Below are 13,167 nucleotides of genomic sequence, written 5' to 3' on the forward strand. Positions count from 1 at the left end.
TGCACTCAGAAGTTCCACAGTATTCAAAGACAGACATGTGATGTAGTGCTAGTCTCTCCTGGGGTCCTTCTCAAAGACTAAGGGAAGCACCAGTACATCTGGCATCTACCCTAGGAAAAATTGTTAAAACAAATGTACCAAAGTCCTCAGGAATCCTAGGGCGTATGTTCAGAATATTCATAAACAGTTTAGAAAAGGGCTGAACAGCAATCTGGCAAAGATTAGGATCAGCTATGAAGAAACACAGAAGGATCTCATAGGAGTCATTAAAGAGCAAGAAAATAGCAGATGAATTTCAGCAGAGATGTGTGTGCAGAGATGCACCTCAGACAGGGCAGTCCTAACTTTATACACAAGATAAGCTCTTGGCTGGCTGCTAATACTTAGAGATATGTGGTGTTTATCATAGCTGGACCCTTGAAAACATCACGTGCTCACCAGCAGTCAAAAAACAACTCAAAATGCAAAACATAGGAAAAAGGAATAAAGAAGAGAGAACATCACAATGCTACCTCAATGCATTATGAACACTGTAATTCTGGTTCAATCACCGCTTCCAAATGAATGCAAAGGAAGGAAAGATAGTTTTCAAGAATAGTCAAAGCTCCAACATAGTGGCTAGATTCTGAAGGAGTAACAGCTGGTTTTAAGGTTTTTCTTCTCTGCATGGAGTGAGCACAACTGTCCTTTAATTCAGCTCTTTTGATGTTTAAAGGTAGCGTCCATCTCAGGCCAACAGGAACAACCTCCACTGGATCTATCTGCATGCAAAGGTGTAGCCAGAACCCCATGAACTTGTGACCATTCCTACTGTATCATATGCCATGGAATAGAGAACAGACACCTATCCCTGCCAAAACATAATTAGTAGAACCAGGATGTGTAGGTCTTTATATTTTATAATCAAATATTTGCCCTGTACAAACACCATGTAAGCAACCTGAACAGTGAGTGTTTTTTTTTATACATCCTCATTTACCATATCAGCAGTTTTCTCTCTCGGTTTATTTTCCATCGGTCTTTGTTCTCTCATCTTATTAACCACATGTCAGATAAAATCTGTCAGTGCATACAACTATGTATTTAATAAGCTGGGGTTCAGAGGGACCAGGAACAGGGTCTGGGAATATGAACAGGACTGCCATATCTTTCAGTCACCCAACAACATCTCAACCTTCTCTTAGACTGGCAATTATCAAAAGCTTTACTTTAAAACATGTAATGGCACAAGAAAAACAGGATACTCAAGCCTAATTACTAGTGGCAACAACACTCAGCTGGATGCACTTCTAAAATCGTCATACTCAATGGCAGTAGCTGGCAGCCACAGAAGATAAACCATGTCCCAAAGAGCAAGGACAGTTAATTACATTTGGCTCCCTGAAGTGCCCCCTTCAGAAGAGGGGGGATACAACTAGCAGAAAAGTGAGCAAAAATCTGTACGCTGATGAAACTATTTCATGCTCCAGAGGTAATTAGAACCTACTCACATAATTTACTAATTTTTAATATTCATACAGTGATCAAAATATCTTTCTTGAGTACTTTACATGCATTGGTTCTGACTTCCTCTCAAAAAAAGGCAGGTTAATAACTCAGTTTAGCTTGTTTTTCAGATATTCTCAAAATCCTTCCTCATATTATGAAAACATTTTTAAAGAAACTCTCCAACAAATGCAAGTACTATTTATATAAATCACAGTACATCAAAGATAAACTGAGTAAAACACTTAGGAAGAATGTATATTTTGTAGTTAAATATATTCAAAACACGTTGTTGAAAAAGTTCCATCAGCTAAACATTATGGATAATGCAACACTTCACAAGACTCAAAGACATATTTTTCAGATTAACAGCACTGTAACATGTATTAAAAGTGAAGTTATGGCCTTTCTTGTACCCATATAGACTCGTGGAAGTCTGAAATACTCATTTAGATTTGTATAAGTTGGAAGTACTCATTTGACTCCTTCAGCTATTTAATACTGACAGTTACGTATTTTGGCTGTCACTTTTAAATTGAAGCGGAAAGGTGGCTTTCCCTCACCATTTTTCTCCTGACATAATAACCGGAGAATCTGGCTGTAATCAAGAAAAAGTGTCAAGATGCAACTCACTTAGAAGTAAGAAAGACAAAATGTGAACCAGGGAGCACATTTTAAGGGTCTGTTTAATGAAGATAAAGGTACACTTAGGCTTCTCTCTCTAACGGATCTTTTAAAAACACATTTTGCAAGAATATTCCTAAGATTTAACCAATTGCCGTAATAGGGTAGCATGAAAAATAGATTTAACATTGAAAGGCACTAGTGTCATTTTGTAATTACTATTCAAGTGTTTCCTAAGGTTGTGCAATTACATATTAAACAGAGTTATGACTATTGCAACAATGTTCTTAAAGTTTACTCCCCTAAGGATACTTTCCACAATGACTTCAAAACTGAAAGATTTCTTATTTCATTTTTGACTCCATGATCAGGACCATTCTGCAATGGCTATTATTTCTATTATGATAAAATTTCAAATAAAGGTTACAAACATGTTTAATTACATTTAAATATAACTGCCAAATAACATCTTGGGAGTAAAACTTCAGACTTAATCACAGGAAATAGAGCAAAATAGATTCTGCAAATACAGGCATTTTTGTGTTAGTTGAGGGCTTTTTCCTAAGTATCGTTACCCTATTTCATTAAAGCACAGGAAAGAAAATAATAAAAATCAAAGCAAGCAAAACCAATTTGGTAAGTTGTTTTATTGTTAAACAGATGACACATCACTTTAAATAACTTTGTAAAATCCCACTACCTATCAGTCAGGTTTAAAAATTTCCAGAGCTCACTGGTGCAGAAAACAAGCCCTAGTGAGAGTCTTTGCCCATTTTCTGGCATGAGTTAGAAGGGTGGGGAACCCTAGTGTGGTTTACAGGACAAGCTACTGGTCTGGACAACCTCTGCTACCATGTCCTAAGTCTTGACCAGACCAGACAGTTCTCAGACCACTGTGCTGCTACAAAGGACCTTCACAGCACCTGCACCAAGGAAAGAGAGTCTACCCACCTGCCAAGGTATATGAAGCAACTGAAGTGACTTATGAGCAGCAGGTAATGGAACTAAGGCTGTCTAGCCTGAGGAAGTTGTTCAGTGGGGACATTTACACTTTCTAGAAAGGTGGGTCTTGGTCTCTTTCACCGAATAATAAACAATAGGAAGAGAGAAAATGGCCTCAAACTGCATCAGTGGAGGTTTAGACTGCATACTGGGAAAAAAATCTCTTCACCAAAAGGGTGAACAGGCTACCCAGGGAAGTGCTGAAGTCATCATTCCTGAAGGTATTTAAAACACATATAGATGTGCCCCTTAGGGACATAGCTTAATGGTAGACCTGGTAGTTCTGGATTAATGACTGGGCTTAAGGGTCCTTTCCAACATAAACAATTCTACAGGAACAGGCCAAGTTCAAAGAGCACCTTTTTCCTAACACTTATCTGAGAGGAAATAATGTGTCCAAGTCCTCAGCCTGAAATCAGTCTTGCTGGAAAAGGAGCTGGTGGCAATCTAGTCTTCCTAGGATTTTCCTGCCAGACTGACCAAAGCACTAGCAAATTGGAGAAAGGGTTATGGAAATTTTACCTGGAATCAAAGGACAACAATCCCATTTATCCAGTCAGTGAGCAGATCCACTATGCCAGCCATAGCATTTAGGGTCTTTAAAAGGTCCCACAGCACACAGCTCAGCTGTGAGGAGGCAGGTAGAAAAAAGTAAGTTCTAACTACTTTGGCAAACCTTATTGAGCAGCTCTGAGAATCTATCTGGGAAACAGATAGGTGGGCCAGAGCACCTCTCATCCCAGCTGCTCTCTGGTATATGCAACCAGAAGCCATTGCACCTGCACTCTGGAGCACACCTTCCAGATAAGAAAACCTTCAAAACAAGAACCATAGATAGTGAAAGAAGAGAATGCTCAAACTGACATGTCATTATTTGTGGTCTTTTCCTCTGCCTCTCCCAGACACAAGCCTGGAATATGGTCACACCACAAACAGCAAGGGGCTTTTATATAATATATGCACCACTAAGATCAAGAGTTCTGTTTAGAGAAGAGATAAAGAAAATGTTTCTATAAAGGTTGGTGAAACAGACAACTGGGAGAGTAAGTGTAGACACAGCCCCACAGTCCTCCATAGAGATGGTGCAATAGTCCCTTCAATTTTCAGCATCACCTGGATAAGGTCCAGTGTCTAAAGATTTCTTGTTCAAGATATAAAAAGACATGGAGAAGAAAATGCATGGAGTTTTTTTGGGTTTTAAGTTTTTTTCAACAGGTTTGATGCTCAAATAAAAATAAAAATAAAAAAAAGTCAGTGAAAAAAGGCCAGAAGTGTGACAATTCTCTTATTTTTGGATCCAGATCCCCCAAAACAGAAGCTTAATTTGTTGGCATCTTCTCATCATCGCAGATCAATATGGCTTGAGCTGATTCAATTCTTTATGAAATATGCAGAAGCTAATACAGCAGCACATAATTATTTGGGATCACAGCTCAGCTGTGACTGGGGATGTAGGCACAGAATCAAACACTACAGGTGTTCAGCTGCACTTCGTTCCCATGATGCAAGCACACCCAGCTGCTCAAGAGATTTGCAGAACACATCTATTTGTGTGAAATGTCCATCAGTTTGGAGTCATGCATGGAGCGGCCTGGAAGACTCCAGTCACCACTACTGTTATAACAAGAAGTTTTCTTAATCACAGTGTAAACACAGGGACTGTGACCTCTGATTAAGGTTCTTAATCTATAAGAGCTCTTGAAGGCTCAAATATTCACCATTTGTAGGATTTTTAAGATCCCCACAAATGGGTTGGATATATCTGTCCACAACAAGAACTTGAAACCAATTTATAAAAATTAAAGGAAGATAAGCAGGCAGGTGTTCACAGTTCCATGGCAGATCTACTATGAAGTTGCCAGTACAGGATTTGTGAATCCACATAGCTGGCTTTAGGCTGATAAAGACAGCTGACAATCAGAGCCCAATCTATCATCTGTCTTATTTCCATTGCATATCAGTAAACAACAGCTCTAGTCAGTATGTTATTTATTATTTCTATCAGCTGCAGTAATGATTAGCAGTTGTGGATCCACCATTTTGAGTCACAATTTGTGACATTAAATAAGTTCTCTTCTGCCAAGGTATTCATAAAACATTAACTTATTAAGATTACAATTAAAGGCTAAGTATTTTTCCAATATGCCATAGTTTCATCCAACTCTTATTCAAAATTTTGGCTGTTCAATATAAAAGATGAAACAGAGGCATGCAAAGTGAGGTTGCCATCAGCACCTCATTAACTTGATGGCTCTGTTACCAGGTTTATTAGGGACTGGCAAATGAGACAAGCTCTTAGCAGCAATAAAAGTAACCACAGATGTACAGCAAGTGTCATTAGTGAATGAAAGAAGTGGCAGCTCAGACTCATGCAATACTGAAATCAGACAGAAAGCCAGGCAATTCCTGCTTCAGACAGGAAGCTACAGCAACCTTTCCTGCCTGACTAAAGAGATTCTTCTTGCCTTAAAAAAGTCACTCTCAGAGAACATCAGAAGGAACATCTGGCAGGGACAGCAACATCCTTAGACTGTATCAAGCAACTATAGTTAGAAGAATATATTGCTATATGGTGTTTAGAGACAAGGGATGTTTTCATGGAGCATTTTAATAGGGGACTTGAAAGCAGAACCGTACAGTCAATTATAATTGGAATTGTGGAAAGAAAAGGCATTGTAAATACATTGATGTTTATTTTGAATTACTTCTCATGTTGGTAGTAGCAATAGTGTGGCAGAAAGAGTTTAAGGAGAGGTAGGACACCTCCTGAGCACAACAACCATAGCATCAAGAATGCAAAAAAACTCTGCTTGTCCTTCAATTAGTGAGAATTTTCTTGCTTCATTACCTTTGCTGTGATTTAGCTTTCTTCTTGCAGGAATTAATATACTGGAGTTGGAAAACACTATAACATGCTTTGACTTACTTTCAGTCTGCAAGGATTCCAAGGAATGTTTTCAGACCTTGGGTATTCTTGGACTTTGGGAAAACAGTTGGTGCTCTTAAACTAAAAAAGCTGTAAATTGCATAGGGTTGATATCAAAAGATATCCTAAAATTGAGAGTACAAATGGTCTTATAGTATGGCGGTATTATTCCGTACAATTAGGTTATAACAGAGCATCTCAAGAACACAGCTATAAAATCATGTCATCAGACCCTCTGGTGTGGATGGCTGAATTTTTCAGAGGCAGACTGATGAGATGAGAACATTACCAGAGGTACACACCAGATGCTTTTAGAGAATGATGAAACATCCTTGCTAAAACTACTTTTTCCATATGGACTTGGAAGACTTTTCCCCCTTCATTTCACAATGAAATTAACCATTAGGGAAAGGCTTGGCTGATGTCCAGCTTTTACCACTGCCTTAGTTTGAAAGGACAGGTGTCTGCTAAGGAAGGAGCCTCCCTTGAAATGGAAAATGTAAACCCCTTCCCTCCAAATTATCATAATTTTGAAATTAAGGGGCTCTCAAAGATATGGGAGTAGGAATAACTAGTTCTTTACTAGTATGTATAAATAAAAAAAACCCCTACAACTTAATACAAACATTAAAATAAAAGGTAGCAGTACAAAAAACACTGACAGAATCAATACAACCTGACACCCAGTTGGTCAGGTAGCAGTCCAATCAAATGGTGGCTGCAGTCCACTGGACTACACGCTACAAGTCCACTGACAGATATGGTTCTGATGCTGTAGAAGGGTGTAGTTTTCCTCTGAAGGTCCAGTGGTGGCGTAGTGGTGGTCTTCCTCTCGGAATCCAGTGGAAAAAAACTGACTGGTGTTCCAACTCTCAGATTACATCCAGATAGGAATGATTGGCTCCTCCCCCTGGGTGGAGCATCTCACAATGGGATAATGTAATTTTATCAGTCATGTAGTGAGACTCAATTGCCCATTAACAGAAGATATCCCCCTGGAGGAAGGATGGGTCATGAAAGAGATAGAGAACACTGCCACACCTGGTTTTAACAGCTGGCCCAGTAACAGAAAATATTCCTCTGGAGTAATGAGGGATAGGTCATGAAAGAGATAAAGAACACTGTACCACCTGGTTTTAACAAATGGTAATAGAATACATACTTTCGGTTACATCTTGCATTGCAACCTAAGACAACCAGAAACAGGAAGAATTTATTTCAGGAATAACACCAGTTAGAGGGAAGGAAGATTTGCTGTCCTTGTGACCAAGGGCCTAAAGAAGAGGCATACCTCACTTCAAGCCCCAAGAGGCTTACAGGACTCTCCTGATCTTTTCCTTGCACATAAACAGCTCTCTGCCAACCAGGTGGGCAGACAGAAAGTTTTCACGTACTCCTTTCAGAATGAGGCAGCAACTTCTTCTTCCATGCAGGATCAGCTGATGGTAAGTTCAGTCTGATGCCAGAAACCCAGAATGTACATCTGCCATGCTGCAGGTACATCTACCTAATTAACTGTATTTCCTCCTTAAGAACCATTGACTACTCCGCTTTTTGCTACAGAAGGTATTTGAGTATGTCAGTAAAATACATATGCAGCCAAGCTTTAGTTTCTTGAATTTATAAATCCATAAAAAGATTCAGGAGTCTAAACTGAGCCTACCAGCATGATCCTGAGCTTTTTAGGAACTTCAAAGAACTGGTTGAGAGGGCAACTAATACCTCTGCTCCACAGACAGTCAAGGAGTCCTTTGGCCAAGGACACCCTCAAGAAACACGCACTGACACATCAGAGATTATGCACCAGCAACCACATCTTAAGAGCTGTCCAAGGTCACATGTGGCAGCAAGAATTCGGGAGGGAGAAAAGGGCTGCAACTAGTATTAATATCACACAGCAGGCTTACGGGTCCTGAGCAAGGGGAACAGGCCAGCCTAAAAGAAAACACGTGTATCTGGTAGCAGACTGGTGAATCGTAAGTTTTCAGAAAAGGAACAGAAAAAGGATTCCAACAGGTTTAGATCTTCTCTCACTTACAACGCAAGTGCTAAAAGATTTTTATATCCCTGAAGTTTAGGTTCTTATAGAAGCCTCTATCTATGAACTAGGCACTCTTTAAGTCTAGAAAAATACATGGATAAAGGAAAGTTATGGCCTTCCAATAAATTGTACAATTTGTCATCACCCCTGTCTTCAGAGTTTTTGTTTAATCATGTAAGAAAGTAATCACAATTTCAGATATTTCAGGTACACTTATGTTTTACACTGAATTTAAAAATGGCTTTTTTTTCAATATCCTGCAAATTGTAGTTATAAGAGATATGCTCCTGTCAGAGACAAAACTGTTCTAGATACCACCAAAAATGGTCATAAGCTTCTAGTACTAAAAAGGGAGAGATGGGCAAATGTCGCTAAAGGACACCAAATGATTCACATGAACACCTTGCAGCATTAGAACAGGAAAGAACCAACCTTTATTCTCTGACTCCAGTATTTATAGATTCTTGACAATGACCAGGGATTGGATAATTAAGTTACCACCTTCTCAATCACACTGGTCATGTGAAACGTCCATCAAAAGATGTTTCTCAGAAGGAATGTGATAAACAACTTATGTTTATAGAACTTTCATGGGAAAGTAACTAAAACTATGAAAACATTGTCAGAAGGCTTTAGTTTTCAGGGCCACAGGCAAATAATGACTTTTTCATATATTTTACATTGAAAGAACAACACAATAGAAAGAAAATGAAGCTGACCTTTGGTATTTTTAAGTCCTGAAAGGCTTTCGCAGGTTTGGGAATATAATTTACTCTCTGTTGACTAAAGCAGCAGCTAAACATGGATGACTGATCTCATTTTGCCAGTTTGCAGTTCATGCCAGGTAAATATGGAGGATACACAGGAAATTCAAAGGTTAATACTATCACTATGTTATTTAAAACTGCAAGCTGTGAATGGTCATCGTTCAAGCTGATACTAGAAGTTTTATATCTAGTGTTTGAGGAGATAGAGTGTTTAATTCCAAAGGTCAAATTTACAATAGTTCTCTGAAACAAAAGCAAAATCTCCCAAGAAACCTCTCTCAGTAATAATAGCAGTACATTGCCCGAAGGAAAAGTAATCAGATTTCCAGGCACACTTTGTAACTAATCTTTTTTACTGTAATTTTGCAACATCTTTCATAAATTTTTCATCTGAAATCTGGAAGGCTATAGCTTGTATTCTGATGGGTTGAAAGAGCTGAGTAAGTAAAGTACATCCCTGTGTGGCTGGCTGTGTTTGGGAATACTTAAGAATACTCTGCCACACAAAAGAAAAAACAAAAAAAAAGGCATCTCAGACATCAGTGATATATTTTAATAGCCAAATAAAACATTAAGATAGAAGGAAAGCCTCCTCTAATTTCCATTGGTTTCCAAGTTTTTTTAAGACAGCCTAGAACATAAAAATAGTTCACAATTCACGAATATCCATCCTAGCAATTTTCAATCCCCTGTTCCACATTCTAAGCTGTTCTGTGAAGCACAAGCAAGAAATCCAAATTGAGTGTTACAGTGAGTCATTCTGGATTTTTGTCTCCACAACAGGCTTAAGTAATTTTCAGTGAAATCTTAACTGCTTTATACAAAATCTAAGGGAAACAACAGTCAAGAAATATTTCCCTTAGTTTCAGATGCATAGCACAGATCTGCACAGAACTACACTGATTCACTTCTGCTGGGCCTTCTCTACAAAATTAAGTCTTCAGTCAAAACAATCACACATGTGCAAGTTGTGCAAAATGAAAGATAAGGATATTAATACCTTTTAATAGCTTTTGTGGCTCAGATACTCCTATGTCCCTTTCATATCATCAGGAACAAAAAAATGGCTAAAATTCTGCAGCTCTATAAAATGTGTATTCTTTATTCAGATGCAAGAGAAACACATCTAAACCTTCAGGAATATTTTAATCACAAATGCAAACAGAAACTAGACTATAAGCACTTTTAGGTGTAATTCTGGGCAGGGCTCCAAAGGATTTTGTCCAGCATCCTGTGGCTAGAAGTCCATATAAGCAAGCTTTCTCTCTGTCTGAAGCTACTTTTATCTGTCGACTGGAAACTCGGATGAATCCCTCATCTTTCTCCCCTCACCCATCCAGTTGTTAGCTACAGGAAGATAAAGGCTCAGGAAAATTATTTTATAAGCATTTTTTTTCCCTCTTCTGGTATGTCTGGAATTCCAAATGCAGACTGAACTATTAAATTCACTCTTTCTGAAGAAGTAATGCCTGGCAAGATTCAGACAGCTCACAGTTTTATTTCCATAACTTTCAGCAGTCTTTCCATCCAGTTTTATGCCACCTTCACCTTCACTACTGTGAGGGATTTACCTCAAGAAATGAAATTACCAAAATAACCACATGCAACTTGTAAACAAGCTGTAGACCATAGACGACTGAAAAGTACAAAATTTAGTGCTAAACACTGTCAAGCCCAAATTCTGACTGTGGGCAAGTACAATGTACATCTCCACAGCTAACTCTGCCAGTCAGACTTCCAATTCCACCTTCCAAGAGTCCCTTTGACCCTGATGGACAAGCACCCACATTAACATACTAGAATGAGGTAAGTGGTTAAACCTGTATTTTGCACATAGAGCTCCAGAATTTAAACCCTTGGATATTAAACAACTGAATTATGAAGCACCACCATTACTGGCCTCACTTTTACAACTGCTTTCTATTTAGTAGGAATGGTTGAACAAAAAGCTTAAAATACAACTAATACAAACACCAAAAGGAAATAAACGACCTACTGACTCAAAGCTTAGCTAATCCTGCAGGGAGTTCCTGCAGGTTTTAAGACAAAAGTTTGGTCAAACAAGAAAGCAGGATTCTCTGTATAAGCAAACACTAGCTGCAGTGCCTCTAAGAGAATCCATTAGATTATACTGACCTGCTCATCCTTGCCTTTAGAGATAACTAGCTCTATACAATAAACATTCAGCTTTCCAGAAGACCATAAAAATATTATTTTTTAAAAAAAAAAGAAATGGGGGGGAGAAGAAGAGTCTGAGACCACTCAAATATCCATTTACTTCAGAAGTATACAGTAATGCCAACAGCCTGCCTTTAATCAATAACAGCAGAAAAGCTCTGTAAAGGACCAAGAATTTTACTGCCCTCTGCAGCTTTTCCTTTGCAAGGGCAAAGCGCCACCCGTTTCAGAGGAGATAAACTGATACCGACAGTCACCTGCTGCTGTGACACATTTTTCTTCCCAAAGCCTGGAAACTCCCCACTGAGCACTGAGAAAAGACATCCGACAAAACAAACTTCACCCTCCTTAAAAACAAAGGCTGCGCTGTCCCAAAAGCTTTATTGAGAAAATAGGTCAAATGCTAGATAATTATATCATGGGGGAGGGAGGGGGCTTGCACAAGGAGGGGCACGGCCCCTGCTTACTTGCACAAAAAATATTACTTCAGATACGCGTATCGGCTGCATTTTTGTGCGGCGATTCAAACTGTACCACTACGAAGGCCACCACGACGAAGCCGCCAGCTGGAAGAGAGCGGAGCCAAGGAATTAAGTGAATTAAACTCGATGCGCTTGTTGACTTTGTTTTCGCTCCATCAGCCGCGCGGCCGCCGCTCCAGCGTCGCCTCTAAATATCGGGCAGCAAAGTTCGGGCGGGGGCTCCCCTGCCCCCGCCGCCACCTCGGCGCCTCCCGCTACCAACTTTCCGCCGCAGGAGCTGCAGCACGGGCTCTCGGCCGCCCCGTCCGGCTCGACTCGGCTCGGCTGAGTGCCGGGTGCGGCGATGCCGGCAAGGCAGCGGTAGAGGGGATGCCGGGCGGCGGCAGCGGGGATGCCCGGGAAACTGGGGATAACGCGGGTCCCGGACCGGGAGGGCCTCTCTTACCAGCCCGGAAGCGAAGAAGACGGCGAGCAGAGCTAGGCAGGCGCCCATCACGATGAGGAGCAGGAAGACGATGAGCGGATGCTGCTGGCTCATGCAGTAGTAGGACTCGTAGAGCCAGTCCCGAGAGCGGGACTGTCCGCCGCTCGCCCCGCAGCCGCCGCCCGCCTGCTCTGCCCGCTCCAGCAGGTAGCGGCGTCTCCTCCTCATCATCATCGCTTCCTGACACATCGGGCAGAGCCCGCGCAACTCCCTCAGAGCCGCCGCTGCTGCAAGAAGCAGCCGGGGAGTGGAGCGGGGCGCGCTCCCGCGCGGGAGGCGGAGAGGAGGAGCCGCGACATGGACACGGTGCGCCGGGATACCGCGGCCGCCGCGCAGCCCGCCCGAGGCTTGGTGCGCCTCCGGAAGGCGCCACCCCGCACGCACATGCCTTGCCCTGCTCCCACGGAGGCGGAGGCGGTAGGTGCGCTCCTCCTCGCCGGCGAGGGCAGCGGGCGCCCGCCCAAAGTGCCCCAGGGCGGCGGCAGCAGCGGGATGTGCCTTCGCGGGCGACCATGAAAGCAGCCCCTGCCTCGTGCCCCTCCGCACCAGCGCCGAGAGATGCCCCTGGCGCCGGACCACCTGCCCCGGCCTCCGCCTGCTTGGGGCCAGGACGCCTCGCCGCCCGCAGGGGCGCGGTACCACTGCAGGGGCCGCGCCCGACGGCGGCCGTGAGGCGAAGAGCGCGGCGTATGCCTCTCCCGGCCCGCCCCCGGCGGCCTCGGCCCTGCCCGGCTCCCACGGGGACGCCGCTACCTTCCCCAGGGTGATGTGGCAGCACCTCCCGGCGCTGGAGGGAGAGACGTTTGGAGATTGCTTTGAAATTACGCCCACGGGCGGAAGGTTGTTGCAGGACTGTTTCACTGGGTATCTTTTCCGGAGGCGGAATCCCGTTTTTAGAAATCATACTTCGATTTTGTCAAAACGAGCATGCAAGTTAGAAAAAAGCATAACATACATTTTCCCCAGTTTAACATGTTCCGAAGGATTTGGCTAATACCTATCAAAGCAGGGACTGCAAAGATGCTGGATATCTAACACAATAAAGTTATGTATCTGTCATGGACAGCATTTACAGGCAGTTCTGCATCCCCAGCCCATTGCTTCCCTGAATGTCCCTCCACACAGGTTAAGTCTGTCTCTGTCCTCTCTGATTTACCCTCAGCCTCTGTTGTTGCTTT

At 42.1% G+C, this 13,167-nt stretch overlaps 1 protein-coding gene across 1 annotated transcript in view; it reads right to left on the reverse strand.

Annotated features, from left to right (window-relative positions):
* The window catches only part of ADCY2 (adenylate cyclase 2), a 283,051-nt gene extending 270,200 nt beyond the window's left edge, over positions 1-12,851 (reverse strand). Inside the window, exon 1 of the mRNA XM_058831650.1 lies at positions 11,951-12,851. Within this exon, the coding sequence (XP_058687633.1) occupies positions 11,951-12,178 (228 nt within the window). The 5' untranslated portion in view covers positions 12,179-12,851. The remainder of the gene's footprint in view (positions 1-11,950) is intronic.
* Between the last annotated feature and the right edge of the window lie 316 nt (positions 12,852-13,167).

The sequence above is a fragment of the Poecile atricapillus genome, chromosome 2 (assembly GCF_030490865.1).
Source record: "Poecile atricapillus isolate bPoeAtr1 chromosome 2, bPoeAtr1.hap1, whole genome shotgun sequence".
In the NCBI taxonomy this organism is placed as follows: domain Eukaryota; kingdom Metazoa; phylum Chordata; class Aves; order Passeriformes; family Paridae; genus Poecile; species Poecile atricapillus.